We start from the raw sequence: 23459 nt of genomic DNA, 5'->3' as shown, positions 1-23459 counted from the left end.
TCTCTTATATATTAAAAAACATATTGTAGCTTTTCACTTTTATAGCACTTAATGTAAATATGTTTTAAATTTTCATATATTTAAACTAATCATATCTTTTATGACTGTTCCTCTTTATCTTATTTAAATAATATTCTTCTAAGTTTAATATTACTTTTAAAAGTTGTTTGTAATCCATCTCACATATATTTGGTTATGGTTTGAGGTAGGGATCCAATTTTTTTTCCCCAGGTGGAAAATCAAATATATAAACACAATTTGTCAAAAAGTAACTCCTTCTGATACTGGTTTATAATGATATAACTTAAATTTTCCTATGTGAAGGTCTCTCCAAGTTTGATTCAAAGTAATAGCAGCATTTAACACCTAACCTGCACCTGCCAGATATCGGGAAGGATGAGAAGCATCTTCCATGCTTTCATCGTGCATTTCAGAGGTATGATGCCCAGGCTCATTTGTGGACTAGGGATCCTAACGAAGGGTACCAATTACTTTATTTGTCGATTTATGGGCTAACAGTGATGTGTTCATCAGGTGAAGTACACAAATAGGCTGGTTGACACAAGCCGCATTAAAAAAAGCATCCCAAATATATAACTTGCTTTTATTAAACAGGAAAAAAAAATCAACACATTTTCCAACGAGGCAAATATCTCAGTAGCTTTAGTGAAAACAATTAACATTGGCTTGTTTGATGAAGCTTTTAGAACAAGTGAGCAACTAAATTCTTAAAGTAGGAATAGAATATTAACAAGCTAGACTCCAGAACACTTAGAAACCAACAAATAGGCACTGTTTTGTTTAACAGTTTTAGCTTTAATGTAAATATATTATTATTTAGAATATTAGCATCTGAACTACATAACGATGTTATCATTTTCCTTTAATTAAAACCAAGATTTCTGGTACCTCCAAGTAGTCTTTAAAATTTTCCAATATGGTCATAAGCTAACCCCTATTCCTCTCTAGATATTAAGTGTGAAATGATTGTCACAATGTATCAACATTTTCACAGAAAGATTTTTAAGGCTTCTGGCACATAAAATGTGTAATATCTCTGTGACAATAATACCATAATTATATACAGAAAATATTTAAAATTTACCTTGTGCAATTTTTCTAAAGATTAAAAAAAAACAAGTGTTCCATACTAATAAAATATTAAAATATGTGTTCCCCATAAATTTGACACTGATTTTGTAATTACACAGAAAAATGCACAAGATAAGACCTGCACACTAAATGATTCATCACTGAAATTAACTGTTGAACTAAATATACTTATTTGATATTGGTTTTCTAGATCACACTTTCAGCACAAAACAGGCTATCATATAACTTATAAACATTTGTAATTAAACTGTGACATTGAGGCAGCCAGTGTCACATCTAAGTTTGCCTAGTTATTCATGTGTCACACAAATATGTCTATGACTTAATTTATCCTTTTGTCTAATTCACATTGCAGAGAATGTGTCAATCAGTAAGTGGAACAAAAAAAAGAGTATTTCTCATTTGAAAAAAAATGAGTCATAACACCTGTCTTAAAGTTCTAAAGTAGCATATTCAGCTTTTAAGGCATAAAAGGTCAAAAATATTATAAATTATAAACTCTAGTAAATCTTCTTTTGGCATCAAAAGCCACAGCACAACTTCTTACACTTTAATAGATAATATATTAGTGTACATCTGAATATACATTTGCCAGCATTCTTCATAGTATGAAGTTGTTCTATGAGTCAGAAGGGGAAGCATAGCGTGGCAGGGCAACATTTAACGGCTGTCCTGGGCATCAAGCGACATGGAATGACTGAGTCTTGACCTTCCATTCATGGATATTGTATTTGATGGAACAGTCACCTGAGAGAAAGAAACACACTTTACATCTGTCCATTTAAAATGCGACAGCTATCTAATTTTCAATTTTCAACAATGACTATATTTAACTTCTGCTTAATTTTGAATGTTAACATTTAGTATTTCTTATGCAATAAAATACAAATAACTAAGAATAAATGTTCACTCTACCATGAAATTAAAAGTAAGAGAGTTGTTATTTTCACAACAAACATGTTAAATAATCCATTAACACATCTTGGTCTTTACAAAATTGCCAAATCAACTCCAAGGACAAGAGTACAAACAGACTGCAGGCCAAGCTGTTAAAGAGCGTTTTTAGCTAGATTAGCTCTGGCTCCTCAAAAGTGCCTTGGAGAATGTAGAAAAATAAATTCCACAAAGCAGTGAATTTTATAGTTTTTCTATTGATGGTGTATATTGACTTGAAGTAACCCTCACAGGTACCCCTTATTTAAAAGGAAGAAAGTAAGAGCTTTGGTTTTTGAAATGTTTCCACATAAAGGGCTAAAAAAGTCAAATTTATGACTGTTATGCCAAAACATGTTTTTTTTTCTTCAGTAAATAAGCTCATAAGTTCCAAAATTTATGACAAAGTCTTCTATTTATAAAGTGTAAGTGAATAAAAAACACTATAACAAGAATTCCCTAAATACCTTGAAATTCCAAGATTATTAAGTAAAAAAAATCATCTGGATTTAAAATAGTAAATGGGTATAATATTTTTAATTACATGAAATATGACAGTATTTCAAAGATATTTTTAAGAAACACAGTGTATCTCTACATTATAATTTGAGTAGTTTAGATTCATAACCAAACATTATCATCTAACAAGAAGAGAACTAAAGTACAAAAGGCCACAGATTCTGCCCAGCAATAGAGTAAATTAGTGAAAAGGAAAATAAGATGGACAGATTTAGTTGGGATTTGGTTTCCTTGTGCTTCATTTGTTGCCTTTTACTAAATAAAGATTGGGCATCTAAACTAGTCAAGTTTATTGACTCGATCATGAATTCAGGATGGTGAAGAGTGATTGACACTATCCACCTGAAATAAAATAGCTAAGAAGAAAAGTTGCCATGAGGGGAAGAAAAACTCATCTGTGCCCTGTTATCATTCACGTGCAACTTCTTTCTAATTATAGCTAACAAACAACACACAGGTAGTGACTTTTCCTTAGGTAGCCTTGGCCCAAAAAGTCTTTGTGTAAAATTACTCCTGTAATTTTTGCCAGAATTGCAGTTCTCATAATTCTTTGTAAAGTAAAAGAGAGAAAATTTGTTTTAAGCATTTAAAAAACATACTGGTGGCTCCTAAATGTCTACAGGTAAAAGGTGTTCATGGTTGGACTATTGATCATGAAAAACTAGAAGCCGGTTAAATGTCCACCAATAAGGAGCAAGTACGCTTATGTACATTCACAAATATTACGTAGTCTTAAAAGAACACTGTGTGTGTGTGTAATTAAGATGGAGAGCTTCAAAGAGATATATTTATGAATGTTTTACAGAAGATTATATTTTTAGAAAAAATGAAATGTTTACATACTATAAAAGTGGTCTGGAAGATTGTACTGTAATCTATCTAGAGCAGTTACTTTGATGGGGGTACTATATTTAGTTTGTTATTTAAAAAAATCGTTTACTGGGCTGTCAAGCATGCAAAGACACCATTAGAATACTATTCTGTCAATACTGTGAGGTCAGAGATCTTTTCCATTTCAATGCCACCTTATACTCATGTTTGTTTTAGTGCCTGGCACAGGGTAGAACAATGAATATTTCTTGAATGGAATATTGTAACTTTTTACAAACATTTGTAAAATAGAAAGATGTTGCTTAATTTTTGAGCAATGAATATATGACACTTCTAAAGATATTTTGAAAAAGTAACGTTTAAGAATTTACTGATATGAGCAAGTACTAGTTGACTGTCTAGCCTTGACATTTCAAGAATTTTCAGGAACATTCACATAGCTTTCTTATCCCCATAAACAGAGTTAACTATGAAACTATCATTTATCTTTCCTTTAAAAATGTATGGAGAGAGCTGCCAACCTGAAACCCCTAACAGTTCAAATTCCAATGAAGGAAATATGAATAAAAAGCAAACCAATTAAATAAAGAAAACAAGCCACAAGGATTTTGGTTGACTTACCCAGTTCTTTGCTTGCCTCCAGATTTCTATCTAGCTAAGGATAAGTTTTACATTCTGAGGAAATACTTAATATCAAGTACTAAATATCATTTGTCAATTTATTTTCAGACTTTTTTTTTTACAATCCAATGTTCTACTTGTAACAGTGTAACAACCTGTAGTAATTCAAGCACCATCATGAACCGAAGGCTGCCAAGGAAGTTCTTGTGTCAACGCAAGTCAACAATAATGAGTTAGTCTGTCTCATTCTCTGAAAGAATTTGCTGATTCATATGTAAATCTTAATATCAAACACATTTTATAAAATACAGAGTGAGAATTACTAATGCTTCATCTGAAGACAAATTTCTGTGACTACTTGGGGGCTGAGTGGGAGTAAGGTATGGGAAAAACTTTAAAACGTGAAAAAACACAGCATGTTCATAACTACATTTACACTAGAGCAATCAACTAGAGAATTTTTCTAACATGAACCAACCACTGTAATGAAGGTTAATCGCTTGGTATGAACCAGAGCCATAAGGCGAGCTGGTACCTGGACTTAAACTGAACATTTGGGTGCCAAAATAAAGGCGAACCTTGAGCCAAGTTTCTGATGAACAATCTAAACCGACTGTCAAAATCACTAGAGATTTTATTTGGCACTGTAACTGTTGATCTACTAAAAAATGTTAGAATTTAAAAGAAACAAGGAGAAATATTCGGTACAGGACAGAAGTATGGAACTTAAGCAAATATTACAAGAAATTAGATCCTTTCTGTGCTCATTTTTACCAACTTTGGCAATTTTCTGAAATATAACACATTTAAAGAAAAATGCACTAAACTTAAACAGCCCAATGAAAACAAACACAACCACACACGCAACTCACCACCCGGTCCGAAGAGAGAACGCTTCCACTTCCCTGCTGGCCCTGTCTTTAAGTTTTCGACATTTTACTCACCATGGATTTCGCATTAATTTGGACATTTAAAAATATTGCTTTAAGATAATATTTATTTTAACTATTTAGTTTTTTGATTCCCTCTTAAATTGTGTGCCTGTATTGCTCCAATAAGCCCCTAGCAAGCCCTCGCCTTCCCCTCTGGAAGTACCACGATCAGGATTTTTATGACTTCCTTGCATTTAAAAATATGTGCCACCTACAACGTACCACTGATGAACATAATTTAGCTTCACATGCTGTCAAACTTGGGTACACGTGTATATTTTATATGTATCTATACTGTTGCATTTAGCTGTATTTTGTCCAATTTATTGCTATATGATAGTTCATTCTTTGAGTACACTATTTATCCTACTATTTTTGGATATTAAGGTTACATTTCTTTGAAGTTTTAACAAATAAAATTCCATGAATATTCTTATATGTGAATCCTGGTACACACATTTTTAGCATGTATAAGTAGAAGCGATCATGAAATGAAAGCTGATCACGAAGTGTGGATATTGTGAACTTTGCTAGACTCTGTCCATTTTTAGTAAAATAAAATGGATCATGTAAGGAATTTTCATTAGAATTTAGGAGCTAGCACTCTATAGACTTGGAGCTATCAATAATCTCCTACTGAGTGAGAGAAGTAAAATTTAGTCTCAAGAAAACCTAAGGTAAGTCATAAACAGGACCCAATTCTAGGATCATCATTTTGGGCCTGTTCTCTGTGTTGATTCCCATCCAGCTCATTCCAGAAGCAATGGGAGTTTTGTATGTGAAGAGACTGCCAAATGAGAGCCCATAACACACCAAGCACACAGCTGCTTGCCTGCACAATTCTGTTGGCTGAAAAGGCATTTCCAACTTAATGCACTGTTTTCCACAGTTAGTTCATTGAAAATGATTAGTACATCCACTGGCTTAGGAGAGACACTGCAGTTATTTCCTATGTAGTCACTTGGTTCCTCTATGGGCCTGATGCGTCACTGTTTCTCAGGCCCAGGCAGTGAACACCCAGAAGGCAGAAATTTCATTTTACTCAATTTTGTCTCCCTAGTATCTAGTACAAGGTATGATGTTTACATGCTTAAAAATGCTTCTCAATGTTATTGAACTGAGAAAGCTTTAGGTTGGAAAGTGATATATTTGAAATACATCCTTAATTTACAAAATTAAAGATAAAAATATTTTCATAAATTACAATGTGCAATTTAATAAGGGCATATTTAATAGGGGCAGCTTTCTCCCCACAAAAATATAAGTGTCATGACCCATGAAGTACCAATTTTAATGTGCAAAGCTCAACTTTTTTTTTTTCTGTCTGGCATCTAAATTCAGGCTACTAATAATCTAAATAATGCAACCCTATTCCTTCATGTCTTCTCCACTCCTGACAGCAGACAGCACTTTGCCTTGTTTCCCTGGGCACCCAGGTGGGAGTGCCAAGCCCTGCTCAGCAAGGCCATCACTCACAGCTCCTCTGAAACACACTGAGGAAACTGGCCAGAGCCGGCAAGGTCGGCCATGAGACGGGCCCGGGACACCTTCCCTTTCTTTCCATCTCTGCAGCATTCCTGTTGCTTTACAGATTTCATTTCTGTCGAGCTCGGTGTTTCACTCAACAAATCTCTTGCTCTTCTCTAAATAGCTTTTACAATGATTACAGAGGGAATTCACAAAATGAAATGCCTAGGAAGTCAGTGGAATAATGAGTACTTTGCTTAATTGGGGTGTTGAGGAACTTGGGACAAAGATGACTAAGGGCAGAACAAGACAAACATTTAGAGGGACCACAGCCTGAAGTCCAAGTTATGATGCAGGCTTCAGGCTTCACCATTCCTCTTTCAGAGGATGAGGGTGACAGAAGGAGGACACCCACCTCCTCTCTGGAAGCTCCCTTACACCTCAGTACAGAGGAGCCAGACAATTCTGGCTGGCAAGGCATTATCAGGACTTGAATTTCTACATTAGGTCTCATCTAAATTCTCTAGTTTGTCTCTACATTTTTGGGTTAACCTGTAAAACTGTCTCCCCCATGCCCTATCCCCATCTTATCCTATATGTAGTAGTATCTTGATTACCTTACTAACCATGACTGAAAACTTGCAGGTTACTATTACTAGTGCAGCTTTTCTGGAATACAGAGGCATTTTATTTCTAAAAAAAATCTTTCTTGTTGGGGTAACAATTTCTTAAGGGATTTGCCAAAGAACATATATGCATCTATGAGTTCACAGACACAGAGTGCAGTGTGGGGACAGCCAGAGGGAAAAGGGGGTGGGGGATGGGTAAAAGCAGGCAAAGGGAGGGGGAATGGGGGCATCTGTAATAGTATCAACAATAAAAAGAAAAAAAAAAAAATCCAGGCACTTTCTATATATAGTTTTATAATAATGAGCAAAAAGACATATTCTGCACCTGGCCCATGTTATGGAAAACAGACCTGACATATTTTCAAGTATGTGTAAGACTCTGGACTCAGGTTATCTACTTCAAAAATGACCCCTGACATAAAGGAGTAACTTCTGACATCTTCCCCATTCAAGTTTAAATGCCAGAAAACAATTCCCCCTATTAGTTTGACAATGTTAAAAATAAACCCGCTGTCCCCCGCTGTAAGTTGATAAAGAAAACTTACCCTTTTCAATTTGGCAGCTGCCTCTCCAGAACGGATTGCAGTCAGCAGACTCTGTCGGATCTCTTCTGGGTCAGAGCTTTGGAAAGTTAAAGAACTTTGCCTCTTAAGGGTGAGTGATGGGCAGTTAGTTGGAGATGGTATTTTGGAATTCTGTTCATTATATGCAGAGTTATTTTCCTAAAATAATAAATGCAAAATATTTTATATGAATACCAAATAAAGAATGGACACTTTTCCAATATTTTTTCTTCATCAGTAGTTCTTTAAGAATTAGCACTTGCCACATTGGTTTTTTAGACATAGCTCTATTCCCTCACTCACTGGATTATTTTGGCTGCCAGAGCTCCATTGGAAGGAGGTATTAATTTCCTTTCTCTTAAATAGGGAGGAAACTAAGGAAGAAAAGTGGTACCTTTCTTTGTTTTGTGAACACAGGAGTAATTTTACTGTCCTTGAGTCAAATAAGGCTGATTTCTCCAATGAAGTTGGCTAAAAGAGCCAAATGAATTAAAAAAAAACACACACACATTTCACAGACTAAAAAATAACCCATTTTTACAGTTCCAACATATTAGATTGTGAAATTATGTTTTGATGATAAAAAACAGACAAATATTGGCAAATTCATTTTGGATGAACCTAACATGTCATCTAGTCATGAAATATTAATGATTAGACAACCTGCAATGGCTTGTTTTGTGTTTCTAGAAGTCTGAGGGACTAAGTGATGGCAAAGTTTTCTTTATTTTTCCCATGAGACTAAAAATAAATATTAAGAATTTCTGAATTTAAGAATTAAAAATTTAATTAAACTCCATAGGAATGAATATTTGGTAACTAATTTGGCAACTCTTATCAAACAATTTTAACTATGTCCTTTTCAAACTGCCAAATAAATATCTTTACAAATGATAAACTAAACAATGCTCAGGCAGTAGCCCCCAAACGGTATTATCTAAATAGAGCTTCCACTGTTTAGGGATGGTATTTCATTCTAGGAAAAAAAACACAGGCTTTTTTCCAAGTAAAGAATTAATCTCCTACCATACATCTCTTCCTGACATTATATCAAAGTAATAAACATAAATGAGAGATACATGAAGAAATATTCTTCAAGATAAATACTGCATTTAAATTATGGAAAAATCTTTACTTGGCAATATGGTTAATGTTCTGTTATTCCAGGAGTGTTTGAAAAAGTCACATAAAATACTTCTGGAACTGTCGCACAAATGTGGAAGTATTCTTTAAACACTGTCAGAGTGAAAGTACACAAAGTATTTTTTAAAAATTGCTTGAGGATTATCTTAATTCACACTATGAATCCAATCCTGTCCTTTGACTATTTAAACTGGCAAATTATCACAGTTGAGCAAACATGAAGTCAACAAATACTCCCTATTTTTGTAAATTATTAAGGTTATATAGTGGTAAGTGATATTTTGGTCAACACACACATTAGTGGAAAAGCCAACACTGAATCAATGAAATGGGAAATTAAGAAAATCACATATTTAGCCCTGGCTGGCGTAGCTCAGTGGATTGAGCGCGGGCTGGGAACCAAAGTGTCCCAGGTTCGATTCCCAGCCAGGGTACATTCCGGGGTTGCAGGCCATAACCCCCAGCAACCGCACAGTGATGAGTCTCTCTCTCTCTCTCTATCTCCCTCCCTTCCCTCTCTAAAAATAAATAAATAAGATATTTAAAAAAAAATTCAAATCAAAAAATAAAAAAGAAAATTACATATTAAACTGTGATTTTAATTTAAATTGCTTATATGTAAAAATGTTTAATAAGCCAAGGTTAAGTGTATGTGACAGACAATGCATAGCTGAGAGACACTTGGTTATTTTATGTAGGCTTTGATACTGTTTATACTTCTATATAATTAAAACTATTTTGCAATTATGTAGAGCTGGAGGAAAAAAACCAAGTATGCCAGACCATCCAGGAAAGTTATCAACAAATTGAGATAAGCAAAATACAGGAAAATATATAGTCAGAACTAAAAACTAGCACAATATACAAAGGTATGAACAAAGCAAATTTAAATACAAATATTTGCTGATGATATAATTATATGTTGACCTTACAGTAATACCCAAATTTATGAGTTATAATAATTCTGAGAATAATCAGATTCTATGTACTATATTTTTTCTAAGTAGTTTGATATTAGAATATGAACTCAGACTTAATACACAAACATATCAACATGCTTGTTAACCACCATTTAAACCATGCTGTATAAACCCCCTTATTTTTAAAAAGGTAACATTTACCTTATTACTGACACCTAATTGTGGGACATCAACAAATTTATTTACAGAAGGAATCTTCCCTTCCTCTGTGTCACTTGGAGACGGGGCAGACATGCCCTCACTGCGCGATTCCGTACGCACTTTGCTGAAGGACTGTGACCGCTTCACTACAGCGAGGGCGAACGGCGAAGGCGCAGAGCTGGAGTAAGGTCGTGGGGCACCAAAAGTTTTCAGAGTCTTCAGATTTAGTGCTGCTAACTGACTTGCGGGAAGAGAGACAGGTTTTGGAGCTACAGGAGGAGGAGAAGGTTGAGGGGGCTTCTGACGGCTGATGCCATCATCAGTGTTTTTAACATGGGGCTGTGGAGGAGGGTGCGTTGTTTTACTGAAAGGAGAAAGAGTTTGCTCTGGACGGTGCACAGTATCCCTTTCTACCTCTTTCTTTATCGGTTCCTTTGGAGTAGGATTAGGGGCACTGTGGACACTCTTGGCAGCTGCAGATGTCACATAGTAACCTGAAACTCTTTTTTGCATTTGCAAGAAAAAAGAACTTGGTTTGGTCTGGGTATTTGAAACACGAGATTTAAGTTTTGACTCCAAAATATTGTTTATATCTTCCAAATTCGGCACAAAAGGAGCTGTACCAGTGTCTCTTGTCATCCTGGGAGTAGGCTTCAGAGGATTTGCCATGGTGCCCTGGGACAGGCTCTCCACACTGTGCAGCTGATTCTCTGATCTCAGCGTAGGCTTGGGTTTAAGGTCTATCTGCGGCTCCTTCGGGCTTTCGGAAATAACATCTGTTTGGATGGCAGTTTCTTTCACATTCTCTTGAATGTGCTTTCTTCCTAAAGTATGTGTATCCTGATCATCTTCATACCTTAAGGTTTCTGATTCCCAGTCTTTTAATATGTCCAGGGACTTGGGAGGCACTATTTTATAAGTCGTCATCCCAACTTTGGGTATATAATCTCTTGTAATTTCATTCGAAGGTTTTGGCTTGGGATTGTAGTCTTGTCTATAAAGTGGGTAATTCTTTATATAAGAAGCAGTTGAATTTTTATTAATCCCATCTACAGGAGGCAAAAGAGCATCGTTACTATGTGGATAAATGGAATCTTTTATTGTGAGCTGATCTTCTGTATACATAGTTAGGGGGCCCTGATTCTTGAATTCTCTAGAGGTACCTACAGAGCCCTGTGGACTTAAAGAGGAATGTTGAGTTGATTTGTTGTTACCTGCAGTCTGCACACTTTCATCAGCTTTGAAGTCAGACAAATGGTAATGGTGGTTCCCATCAAAACTGTTACAGGAAGGAGTCGTCTGAATTGAGGCATCTTGCATTTTTGTCTTTTCTGCCCCAGGTTGATTCAGTTTTTGGCCTGGTGCTGATGAAGCAGCTAGATTATTTTCCTTGTAACTCCCAGCAGGCTCAGTTTGATGTGCCTGATAGTTTGATAGTCTGTCAACTCCCATGTCCACATTGTTATTTTTGGCAACACCACCTACATTGATTTCTGTTCTCCGCCCTTCATTTTTCTTATTATCTTTTGTGTTCATTGAAGTGACAATTATTTCATTTTGATCTACTGAGAGAAAAAAAATTAATCATCAAGCATATGGAAAAAAGTAGAAAAACCTCACTTTTCAATGCTTGCCTTCCCCAAAGTGAAGTACGTTAATTTGAATTAACTGAGAACTTTCTATAAGAAAATAAAACTTTCTATAAGAGTACATACTTTCTATAAGAAAGTTCTCAGTTCACTAATTATACAAAAGTAGGCAATGGGATTTAGAAATAAACAGCATGGGCTTTAGTGTCATGGAGACCACAGTCTGGAATCCATCTGTAACAGGCCTGGCTAATTACAATCTCTGTGACCACAACTTAGTACTTAACCCTTTCAGCCCCAGTTTGCCCAGATGTAAAATGATGAAAATACGTATTACAGTTGACCCCCAAAGGACACAGAAGGTACGGATGCTGACCTCTCTCTACAATTGAAAATCAGATATAACTTTTGACTCCCCCCAAACTTTAGTAATAGTCTACTGCAACACAAACAACTAATACATTTTGCATGTCAGATATATTACATACTGTATACTTTTACAATAAAGTAAGCTAGAGAAAAGGAAAATGTTATTAAGAAAATCATAAGGAAGGGAAAATACTTTTATAGTATCTATTGAAAAAATGTATATAAGTGGACCTGTGGAATTCAAACCCATGTTGTTCAAGGGTCAACTATGTACTTTACATATCACTTGCATAACACACTTGGGAGGGTACGGCACTACCCAGAGCAAGCACTCCAGAGAAGACAGCTATTTTCTTTTTTTAAGTAAATATTTCATATTTCAGCATTGTTAAGAATGACAAAAGTAACTGATAATTTCAAAATATATTTTATTATTCTTTTTTCCCATTTTGATTCTCTTCCTGTCTTTTCTATATCCACTAGTGTATTTAAATTTTACACATAACATTAAAGAGGGAGCAATCCCAGCAAATGTTACCAGTTTTAAATAAGGCAACAACAGAAGCATTACCTTTAAGAGTTGAAGTGTAAACAGAATCTAAATTGATTACCTCGTTAACTGTGTCCTCACTGAAGAGGATTTTGTTTTATTGCTGATTTCAAGTACATAAAAACAGTCACGTGGTTTTTGACTTTTCTCTTTGGAAAAAGATATCCTATTGTTTGCATGTCAGAGTTAAAGTAGAGAAAATAACCTTCCTCTCCCTGGTACCACTTTTCATCCTAATTCCAATTTAGACTTCTTGAAAACAAAAATCATTCGCCAGTGTCTAGGATAACAGAGCAACAGTCGCCAGACGAAAACATGGTGGCAAAGCACTAGCATGAGGACTTAAAAGGAAATACGGGTTTATGAGTGCGCACCATGTGTCCAGTACTAAGTGAAGTGACTGATTTATAGACTGTGCTTCTGTAGTCAAATGCCCAGAAGAATCATTTCTCCTCAATCACCAACTGGCCTTCATCTTCAAAAATCTTCAGAGGCCTGCTCTTTCAATACAGGAGTTTGCACAGCACAAGTGAAATGTGTGCCCTGGGAGTCAAATCGTGAAAGGATGTCAAGTATTTCTCTATAGTTTTGTCATCACTCACTTTCATGTACAAGATAAACATCAATTTCACTGTCTAAAATGTCATGAGATATTTAAAGTTGTTTCTCTGTTAAGAAAGATAAGGAAAAAAGAAAGATGTGCATGAAAAAAAATAATCACATTGCCAGGTAAATTTGTACACAAGCAATTTTTAAAAGTACCTTCATATTTTCAAAGCCTGTCTAATTGTATGGTTATTTGGTCATGGTAGTTATGTTTCAAGGTTCCTATAGTAAATATATAAATTTTAATTTTTATTCTTCCCAAATAAAATACAACTGATTATAAGAATATGTCTTGTCTATATAAGTGACTTTTCTCACTGACAACTAATTATTAACTTCAGTGATTTATAAAATGAAGGACTTGTGATTAGGAACCATGGAAGAGGCACATTTCTGCCTATGCTCTTATTTACTTGGTTCATAAGTATTTTCAATACCTGTATGGAAAGCACTACTATCAATGCTGCTATGACCACAGAAGTGTATAAGAAATGGTCCCTGCTAGAAAATGTATTTCCTTCTCTATATTTCTTATTTTCCACTGAATATAGGTATATGCCAGTTACACAATAGAATTTTTTCCAAAAGAAAGTACATTAATGTAAAAATATTTCGTAAATTAAATCCCCTATAAGAAACTCTAATTTATTGGCTTAGATATCCAAATTTCTTTCACACTTTTTTGTGGGTTATGTCTACTTTACCATTGTCTAACTCAGCATTTCTCATAAAAATTTCACAATTATTATAAATGACTGTCAGACCTGGACACTCAGAATCACTACTGAATTTATTGCCTAGTCCATCATTGAACATGGCTGATAATGATGCTAGGTGTCAATGAATGGTTAGGTCATTTTTTAAAGAATAGACATAGCCCTGGCTCGCGTAGCTCAGTGGATTGAGCGCGGGCTGGGAACCAAAGTGTCGCAGGTTCGATTCCCAGCCAGGGTACATGCCTGGGTTACAGGACATAACCCCCAGCAACCGCACATTGATGTTTCTCTCTCTCTCTATCTCCCTCCCTTCCCTCTCTAAAAATAAATAAATAAAATATTAAAAAAAAAAGAATAGACAGTAAAGGGAGAAAGTGTATTTTATACTATCCTGTCCTTTCCCTACTCAAAACTGACACCAATGTCTGCAAACATGAAAGAATGATTTAGATAAATATGCAGGATAGGTAATGAAAGAGGAAAACAGAATAAAACTACTCTAAGGATAAGAGAAATTTTATTCATTTTGAAAAGCACCTACAGTTAACAATGGTCACTGCAAATCAAGTGCAAATGCAAGTAAGTATTATTACAGAAGTGTACCTGTGACCCTAGCACTAACTTGATGCCAAAATTTTAGCAAAAATTACTTAATCTGATTATTTTAAAAAGAAGAAAGAGGTTTTAAAATCATGATTTCTCAACTGAATGCTATTGCCACCATAGTATATGTTGTAAAAAACTGAATCAAGAGGAAAAGAATGGGGAAATGATATACTTTTAGATCCTCTCAGTATTGTGTCTCGGGATAGTACAGACCATGAGAAAAATGAATTGGAGACATATTTAAATTAACCAACATTTATGATATATATAGAAGACATACATATCTATCTATGACATTGGGATAATCAATGTTTTATCCAAATATATATTCCTATGGTTGTTAAGAATTTCAACCCAGTTCTATATGTTAACATAATAAATTAGACTATGAATTCTCGTTCCCCTAAAATACCACCACTATGCATTCCTTGCATCTTCTATGTGGTATTAAGTTTTCTGAAATTTAATTCAAAGTATATATTTTAACAATATCTCAGTATTATGCTAGGTGCTATGAGGAATTCAAACAAAGTATCAGATATAATTTATCTGATCCAAGACTTCCCAATTCTATTGAGGAGTCACAACCAGAGAACTACATGGCTTCTAGTAATCAAGTAACAAAGTAAGTGAAGTGGCTGGATTTGAACAGCAGTTGAATGGGTGAAGATAGGTTGAAAACTATTTCCCATGCAAGGACAAAAATGCACATGGGACGAATGATAGAACTGAGAGAAATATATGATGAGAAAGACAAGACACTACCTTGATTTGGGGGGAGTAGTAGGAAATACTAATAAATAACATTACATAATTAGATGTGAACCAGACTGACAAGTTTCACCCAAGGTATAACAACGAGTATGAAGTAAAACAGGCTTGGACTAAGGAGTCAGCAGAATGAAAAAGGAGAAGTAGATCACAAGTACATGCACAGACTATACATCTGTAAGATTTAGGTCGGACAATCTCTAACATTTAACAACAACAAAGGGGTGCATGTGGTAGTTAGCACACTTTGCAGCTTTCCAGAAATATTGCCTGGGGTCAAATCTGAGGCCCATCACTTATTATGATGTATTAGGGAAGTTATGTAATATCTTTGGCTCAATCATATATAAATGGGACTAAAGACAAATAATGCCCATAAAGAGTTAATATACAAGATTAAATGAGTTAATAGAGAAGTGTTAAGAATGGCCCTTGGCACATACCAAGTGCTATGAAAGTATTGGCTCTTAGTGTTTATAGAACTCACCATTCTCTTGGTCTGGTCCTAACAACTTCAAGGTTCTTACACTGTCAACTACCATCTCTTCATTGCTTGCTTCATACCTCATCAAGAGTGGTCCTCTGCAAAATATGATATTGTATGTTATAAATACTATTCATACACACACGCATGCACACGACAAGAAAACAAGCAATAATTTCCAAAGACAGATGGACTGACATAATTATCTTTTTTTTCTGCCAAATACTGAAAATTTAATGGCAAAGAAAAAATGCAACTGAGGCGAAATGCTGCTATGAAACATTACCTTTAGTATGGGGTCCTATTACAAAGAAAGATGCAAAAGGCTTGATAAAATGGACACTTCTCCAAAAACAGCCTTTTTGTTATTGTTATTTGTCTTTTAAAGAAAAAGGATATAAATGAAACATTTTAATCTTGCATCTGTCATGATCAACTGTTTTTTTTTTATTTTTCAGCTACATTTCATATTTAATATTGTTTTGTATTAGATTCAGGTTTACAGCTTACTAGTTAGAGAATCATATACTTGACAAAGTGCCCCCCTTGGTATTTCTAGCACCCACCTGGCATCGTACACAATGACTGCAATATTGGTAACCACATTCCCTACTCTGTACTTACATGCCCGTGAACTGTTTTGTAACTTCCAGGCTGCACTTCTCAATCCCTTCACCTTTTTTTATCCAGCCCCCTAAACCCCCTCACCCTGGCAGCTATCAGTCCGTTCCCTGTACCGAGTCTATTTCTATTTTGTTTGTTCATTTATTTTTGTTCTTTAGATACCAAATATAAGTAAAACCATAAGGCATTTGTTTTCCTCTGACTGACTTATTTCACTTAGCATGATAAGGCATGGCCAACTTCTGGTCAGCCAGGATGTGGACTGACCTCACTGGATTTTACTGGAGACAATCCCATGAAAATTGTAACAAAACTTTAATGAAGGTGGTTTATTTTTGCCTAGTTAATTTCATCTTTATTCATGGGATAGAATTTCTGACATAATACAAGTATACTATGCTATAGTTTTCAATTCCTAGTGTCAAGTGGAAAGTGTATTCTCTGTATCATCAAGCTGATTGTAAAAATAATATTAGTAATTAAATACCATATGCTAATATGTAGAATCATTTTATATATCAGTCAGTGAAAATCCTTGAGGAACACTGAGTGAAACTGAAAATTAAATATTTCACTTAGGTCAAATTGGTAATAGGCAAAATACATACAATACAAATAAATAAAAACCTTTATATTTAAGTCATACAGATTAACTATATGTTTTGGTTTATCTGACACAAAGATACCAGAAGTGATGATCTGAATTTATTTAAAAACAATTGCATGTAAATAGATACTTTATTAAACATTGTATTTAAATCTTCACCTGAGGACATTTTTCCATTGCTCTTTTAGTGAGAGAGGAAAGGGGAGAAGAGGAAGAGACCGAGAGAGAGAGAGAGAGAAAGAGAGAGAGAAAGAGAGAAACTGTGAGAAAGAAACATCGATTAGTTGCCTCCCATATACGTTCCGCCCACTGGAGAGCACACTTGCAACTTAGGTATGTGCCCTGACTGGGAATCAAACCTGCAGCCTTTTGGTGCACAAAATGATGCTCCACCCAACAGAGCCACACTAGCCAGGGCCCTTATTAAATATTTTTATAATGATGGTAAAAGAGATAGAGTCTAAACTAAAGCAACAACTATATTTGCACCTAAAATATCAGATCTATATTTCAGAGGACTAGTATTAATTAAACAAACCACCACCAAAACTTCTGGCACATACACTACTTACTGTCCATCTGTGTTTCTAGTTTCTTGTTTTTCTTCTTTGGAGTTTTGTGAGGACTCTCCAGTATCATTGCCAAGGGCCGAGTCAGGATCATTTCTCGGTGTATTTATTATATCCATAGATCCAAAAGGAATATCCTGTGACTTCCCAGAATTATTTTCAACCTCATTTTTAGGCACTTCACTCAGTTCTTCTTTTTCATCTATCTCTTCAAGACTATAATCAGAGCTTACTCCAGCTACAAAGAAATGAAGATATAATCCTACATATTAATTTGCCTCATTCATGCTATACAATCCTGGCAAAGAAGAAATTTTTAAAATAATAATTAGCTGGACTCTTTTAAATTCTGATTCAAAACTAATAGTGAAATATTTTTCTAATGGTGAATACTTATGTCAACATAATCAGACAATCTCAGACACATTTAATGCTAAAAATAATACTCTATCACTCTAGGTTTTATTCATGGTAGAAAAAAAGGCATTATTTAAATCCAAAGCTATATATTTAAGAATATATCTTTCAATTTTAAATGACTTATACATTCATTAATAGAGCTAAATGTAAATGAAAAGAATGCTATTTTTATATTGTCTATCGGTGCACTTGTAAATTAACTCAGTAGTTATCAGTACTAACTACGATTGGGAATTATCTGAGCCCCTTCAAAGACACTTATGCCCATATCATACTCCACACTTGTTAAATGAGACTCTCTGAAGGGTGGGGTGGGGGGGGAGGGGACCAAGCAGTGGCAGGGTTTCTCAAGTGATTCTATACACAATTACCAGGATTAAAAAGCCACTGATTTAGATGCTTAATTAAAAAACAAACAAACAAACAAACAAAAAACCAGAATAAGTATTATGCAATGAAAATTTATTTTTATTCCCACTCAGTTTAGTTCTGAAGCAATATTATTTAAAAGTTTTTTCTAAACATTATCAGAAAGTATAATGAGCATATATGTGCAGATATGCATACTCACATGTATCTCTTTTTTGTTAGTTTAATATAAATGGAAGCATATTACACATGATTTGTTTACCAAATTCTTTTTCTCTGCTTACTCTATGTCTTGAAGATTGTCCTATGTCAATGTCAAGTGCATGTACATGTGTGTGCTGCTTTTCCATGGCTCTGGTGAATATTTTATTGTGTAAACCTGTGTTTATCATTATTCCTTAGTACCAACAACAAATGACCAGCAAGGTGAAAAAAGGAAACATCTTAAGCAGCTAGGTCCACATTCATTGTGGATATTAATTTAAACTGAAAAATGAGGTTCTGGGTGTTTGTTTATTTCAATATAAAATTCAACACTTCCATTTACACAAAAGCAGCTAAACAAAGTTTGATTTTTAACCACAATAGAGGGGAGAAAAGATGATATAGCACTGAATTATAGTGATCATCACATCACTATAAATTTAAATAAACCCACAAAATTTAATAAAAACTTTAACATGTTTGAAGAATATTTAAAGTACTTAAAATGCATTTCTTATCTTTATCTTTAGGAAAATAGAATATTGCACTATTTTTACTCTTTAATTAACAAATATGGAGAATTTAAATGGTATTTTTAATATAAATTTTAAAAGATTATTCAATAGAAAAAATATTTTAAAAACTTAAGTAAAATATTAAATGTATTTTGGCAATAATCATTATGATGCCAATGTGTCTATAATATTATGTTTATAATGGAATGTTACATCTATGTAGTAAAAGTATATTAACATAATTTGAAAACTTTATATTGAGAAAATGAATAGCCATTTTTGGTTTAGATGCAAATATGCTTTATAAATGGATCCTCAGTATATATGAAGCTCTTTTGGAAATTATTAGATTAACTGAGGTAACATTTATCAAATTACTGACCGTTATCCCTATTTTGTTTTTTGCACATCACAAGTGTGTCAAAAATACAGAACTTTTTATTAAAATGGTGCCCTCACTGAGAAACCGGTCTCAATTAACTGAAGTATGAAGAATGAGTGATATGTATCAAAAATATTTTCAAATTATTTTTCTGGGATTTTATAACTTGGTAGTTACAAGATTCATTTATAGGTTTGCTTAAATATATATTTTTCACTAGCCTGAAAAGTATTCCTGTTATTAAATATTATAGAAAGGGCTGTGATTCCTTTTAAAAATTGTAATCCAGGAGAGCTTTCAGAGTTGGTTAACTAGTATAAATTTCCCAAGCATTGAAAAATATTAAACCCATGTTTGTTTTGTATTGGGTTAACAGATTTATATGATGGCTAAATTCTAAGGCTAAAATGAAAACACTGGAGTCAGGCCCATGAACAATGAATCATTTTCACTAACCTTTCATCATGACTTGAATTTCAGCTTCAAAAGTGATAAAGAAGGATATTCACTTTGAAAGAACAGTGTTCAAATTTAAGATTTAACAACTTCCACAATATAAATGTTAAAAAATTACAAAAACATAAAAGTATAGATATTGAAATTTCTTTTACACTTACTTAGCTTTATATAATTTGAACATTTTTTGTTTTTATTCCCTCTAAAGATAACAAAATTAAAAGAAAAGATAAAATTGCTGTCATATAGAAAACAAATGCTTAAATTTTATGTAAAAAAAGAACTTGCCAAACTATTTTCCAAAATGGCCACACAATTTTACATTCCTATAAGCAGCGTGTGATAACAGTAATTTTAAATAACTAGTTTGAAGTGATAAAGATTCTTTCTGAGTCACTGAGAAATTGAGGAAAATCTATATGATAACATTCAAGTATTACCTAACTATAAAGTTTTGCCATCTCGTAACAAAATAATTCCAATGATTTTAAGATAAAAATCCCAATCAAAATCAATACTATATAAAATAAGCCATGCTTCAGTAACAAAAAAGAAATTCAAGAAGGAAAAACATACATATTTTTTATAGTTATATAGTTAGACACTGGAAATAATAAGTTCAAATATTTTGCAAAAAAAAACCCCAGAAAACCAAATAGAAGAGAAACTGAAATTCTTCAGAACCACTGATTTTATTCATCTTACATCTCAAGAAAGGCTGGTCACCTACATGTCAGAGATGCTACGGCCGCCTCGGGTGTTCCAGAGCGCTCCAAGAGACCAACTTCATCTGCCAGTGTGGGAACAGTGCACTCTTCGTGGCCAGGAAGCACGGGGCCAAATGAAGCTTCTGCCAAAGAAGGAGAATCTGTGGAAATGGCACTTAGACAACAGAGTTCAGGCAAACAGAGACCACGAGTATTTTGGAAGGAATCAGATTTGTTAGCTCACAATTATCCACACATTAAACAAGAAGAGGTAAAAGGAAAAGAAAGAGAAATAGATATCAAGCAAGGTTTGAATAGTAGTTATACCTTTTTTCTAATACTTCAGAATTTTCTCATTTCACTTATATGGTTTGATGTGATTTCATAAATTTTCTTTTTGAAACATATGGTATCCTATCATTTTGGGTAGGAGTTCAGAAAAATCATTACTAGTTACTTAATTGTAACATTTTTAATTATAGAGGAAAAGAAAATTTTTTGTAAGATATGCCCAAACTCCAAATACCTAAATAGCACTTAAATATAAAAGATTCAGGAGCATTTGGGTGTTTTTGAGCTCTTCCTGTGTTTGTGAATATAAATTATAAAAATTAGGTAAGGTTATATTAAGGAATTTTATATCCAATTATATCAAATTATCAGCATTCTAAAGTACTGGCCTAACAGTATTCTATTTTTGATTAGACATTATTAGCCTGTTATATTCACTTATATCTAACTTTAAAGTCTAAGGATTATGAAATTTTATCATACTCATTCTTAATAAGTAGCTATTATTAAAAATATTAGGAGACAGTATTCGATTGAATTATTTTATTTTTACTGGAATTTCATTTATTGAGAAAGAATCCAAAATGAGAATATACAACAGAAAATATTTCATAATAACAAATTTTTACCATTAGGTTAGAATACTTTGTATGTTAAATTCATACCTAGGACAGTTGTATGAAGAATGGTGCTTTACATCTTCATGTAAGTTTTCTTTTGAACACACCAAAATGTGTCATTACTCTCAGGAAAATTAACAACTGATAACCCAACATTACACAGGAAAAACACTGGAGACCTAACAGGGAAAATACTCAAGGTACCAGAACTAAAATTTTGAGTTGTGCCCATTTCATATTCTAAACCCAGGGGGAAATTTTGTCATTTAATAATATAAAGTTTGAGAAATAGAGTCAAAGCGTTCACATCCCTTTCACACGCAGCATTGTTAACTAGAGTCGTTCCCCACTCCTCACGACAGATCTGCTTCCTAATGGCATGGTCCGAAGGAAAGGTGTCGCACATACCTGGGCTGGACAGCCCCTCTGGAGAGCTTGCCTCTGAAACGCTGTCTGTGTGGACGGCCTGCAGGGCTAGAACACAGCAGCGGCACAGCTTAGAAACAAGTCACATTCACGAAGGAAGCAGTTCCTTAGCAGCTTCACTTATTTTTATATAATTCAGAAGGAGATGGCCATTTTACTAATCCACTTAGATTTGCATTCCTACATGTAGTCAATCCTGGAATGGCTGGATCTTTCTGAATAGATGTACAAATTACCACATACTCATTAGGATAATGAAGCTGTATAATTTTTTCATTTTATTTTGTCATGTTGAAGATTTTTAAAAGGTGCTTAAGTAAAATAACTAGGGACTAAGTGTTATCAAAACTAATTAACTAAAAGCCTAAGTTTAAGTATTATTGTTAATAAAAAGACATAATTTATAACCTATATCATTTCTACTGTCTATATTAAACAAAATAAAAATGTAATATCAGTGAGAAAAACAGCATTACCAGTCACATGACTATTTTCATCACTCTGATGCAGAGGTATTTTGGAGGGTGGAGAAGGTGCCTTTCGCTTTGTCCTTTTCAAGGATGAATTCCCAATGGGTGTGTTACTGAACTTCAGAGAGCCTGTTCTCACTATGTCTGATCCGCAGGAACTCTGTGGAAAACACAATGACCAAGCAAAAATCTGTTTAGAAACTAATAGCAAACTTGAGGAAGACACTGACTTTCCCTCAAATGCATCATGTGGTAATACAGAACATAAAAGTTACTCATTTAAAAAAGCATTTGTGGAGTGTCTGCCCTGTGCCAGGAGTTGAGCTATTAGATGAGTATGTAAAGAGAAATAAAGTGTGGTCCTTCTCAAGAAACTTAGGTCAGGATGGTAGTCTGACATGCAAACAAATCATTATAATATAGAGGAGTATTAAGCAATACAATTAAAAACTAACTTTCAAAGAAAATCTGGAGAAAATATTGGACATAAGAGATAAAAAAGAGAAGAATACTTGTACATTAAGAAAACTGGTTTGCCCTGGCTGGTGTAGCTGAGTGGATTGAGTGCCGGCCTGTGTGAACTGAAAAGTTGTAGGTTTGATTCCCAGTCAGGGCACATGCCTGGGTTGCAGGCCAGGTCCCCAGTTGGGGGCATGCAAGAGCGATCAATTGATGTATCTCTCACACCCCGATGTTTCTTTCCCTCTCTCTCTCCCTCACATCCCCTCTGTAAAAACTTAAAAAAAAAAAGAAAGAAAGGTGGTTTGATTAATATTTCTTTTTTTAGCACCAATGTATCAATGACAAACATTTCATAAATCAATATGTCTGTCCCAGGCTAGGTCATTTGAGGTCCCTGAGTCTATGCAGAGCTAATGCTCACACTCATAGCATGTGATTGTCAGCAGACCTGGCGACAATTCTGCCTCATCAGGCTGGCCCACAGCGTGTCGCCTTGCTCTTTCTCTTTACAACAAATCTGCTTCAAATAGTTATTCATTGTTTTTGTCTTCAAATTTTCAGCTCCCGCTTGATGCCTTCCAATTAGATCACCACAACCTTTGATCCATTATGATTATTACTATCAAAGTCATCAATGTTCTCCACTAGAATTAAATCAGTGGTTACTTCTAGAACTAATTTATCTGATCTAGTAGCAGCATCAAACAGGGTTGACTACTCTCTTAGAATCCTTTCTTGTATTTCCAAATTACCACATTCCTCACTCTTACAGAT

At 34.3% G+C, this 23459-nt stretch overlaps 1 protein-coding gene across 9 annotated transcripts in view; it reads right to left on the bottom strand.

Moving 5' to 3' along the window:
* Positions 1 to 590: 590 nt before the first annotated feature.
* Positions 591 to 23459, bottom strand: part of COBLL1 (cordon-bleu WH2 repeat protein like 1) — a 163161-nt gene continuing 140292 nt past the window's right edge. For 6 of the 9 annotated variants that reach the window (XM_045843100.1, XM_045843271.1, XM_045843362.1 and 3 more), the window contains 8 exons: positions 22230 to 22383; positions 21736 to 21801; positions 20440 to 20559; positions 17367 to 17601; positions 15567 to 15661; positions 9873 to 11437; positions 7591 to 7767; positions 591 to 1860 (listed from right to left, as the gene is read on the bottom strand). In XM_045843100.1, the coding sequence (XP_045699056.1) occupies positions 1774 to 1860; positions 7591 to 7767; positions 9873 to 11437; positions 15567 to 15661; positions 17367 to 17601; positions 20440 to 20559; positions 21736 to 21801; positions 22230 to 22383 (2499 nt within the window). In that variant the 3' untranslated portion in view covers positions 591 to 1773. The remainder of the gene's footprint in view (positions 1861 to 7590; positions 7768 to 9872; positions 11438 to 15566; positions 15662 to 17366; positions 17602 to 20439; positions 20560 to 21735; positions 21802 to 22229; positions 22384 to 23459) is intronic. The other 3 variants (XM_045843184.1, XM_045843696.1, XM_045843562.1) reach the window with 2 other exon arrangements.

The sequence above is a fragment of the Phyllostomus hastatus genome, unplaced genomic scaffold (genome assembly GCF_019186645.2).
Source record: "Phyllostomus hastatus isolate PE091 unplaced genomic scaffold, TTU_PhHast_1.1 phas_contig_1, whole genome shotgun sequence".
NCBI classification, from domain to species: domain Eukaryota; kingdom Metazoa; phylum Chordata; class Mammalia; order Chiroptera; family Phyllostomidae; genus Phyllostomus; species Phyllostomus hastatus.
The sequence above is the reverse complement of the archived record's forward strand: the minus strand, read 5'-3'. Positions and strand labels throughout refer to the sequence as shown.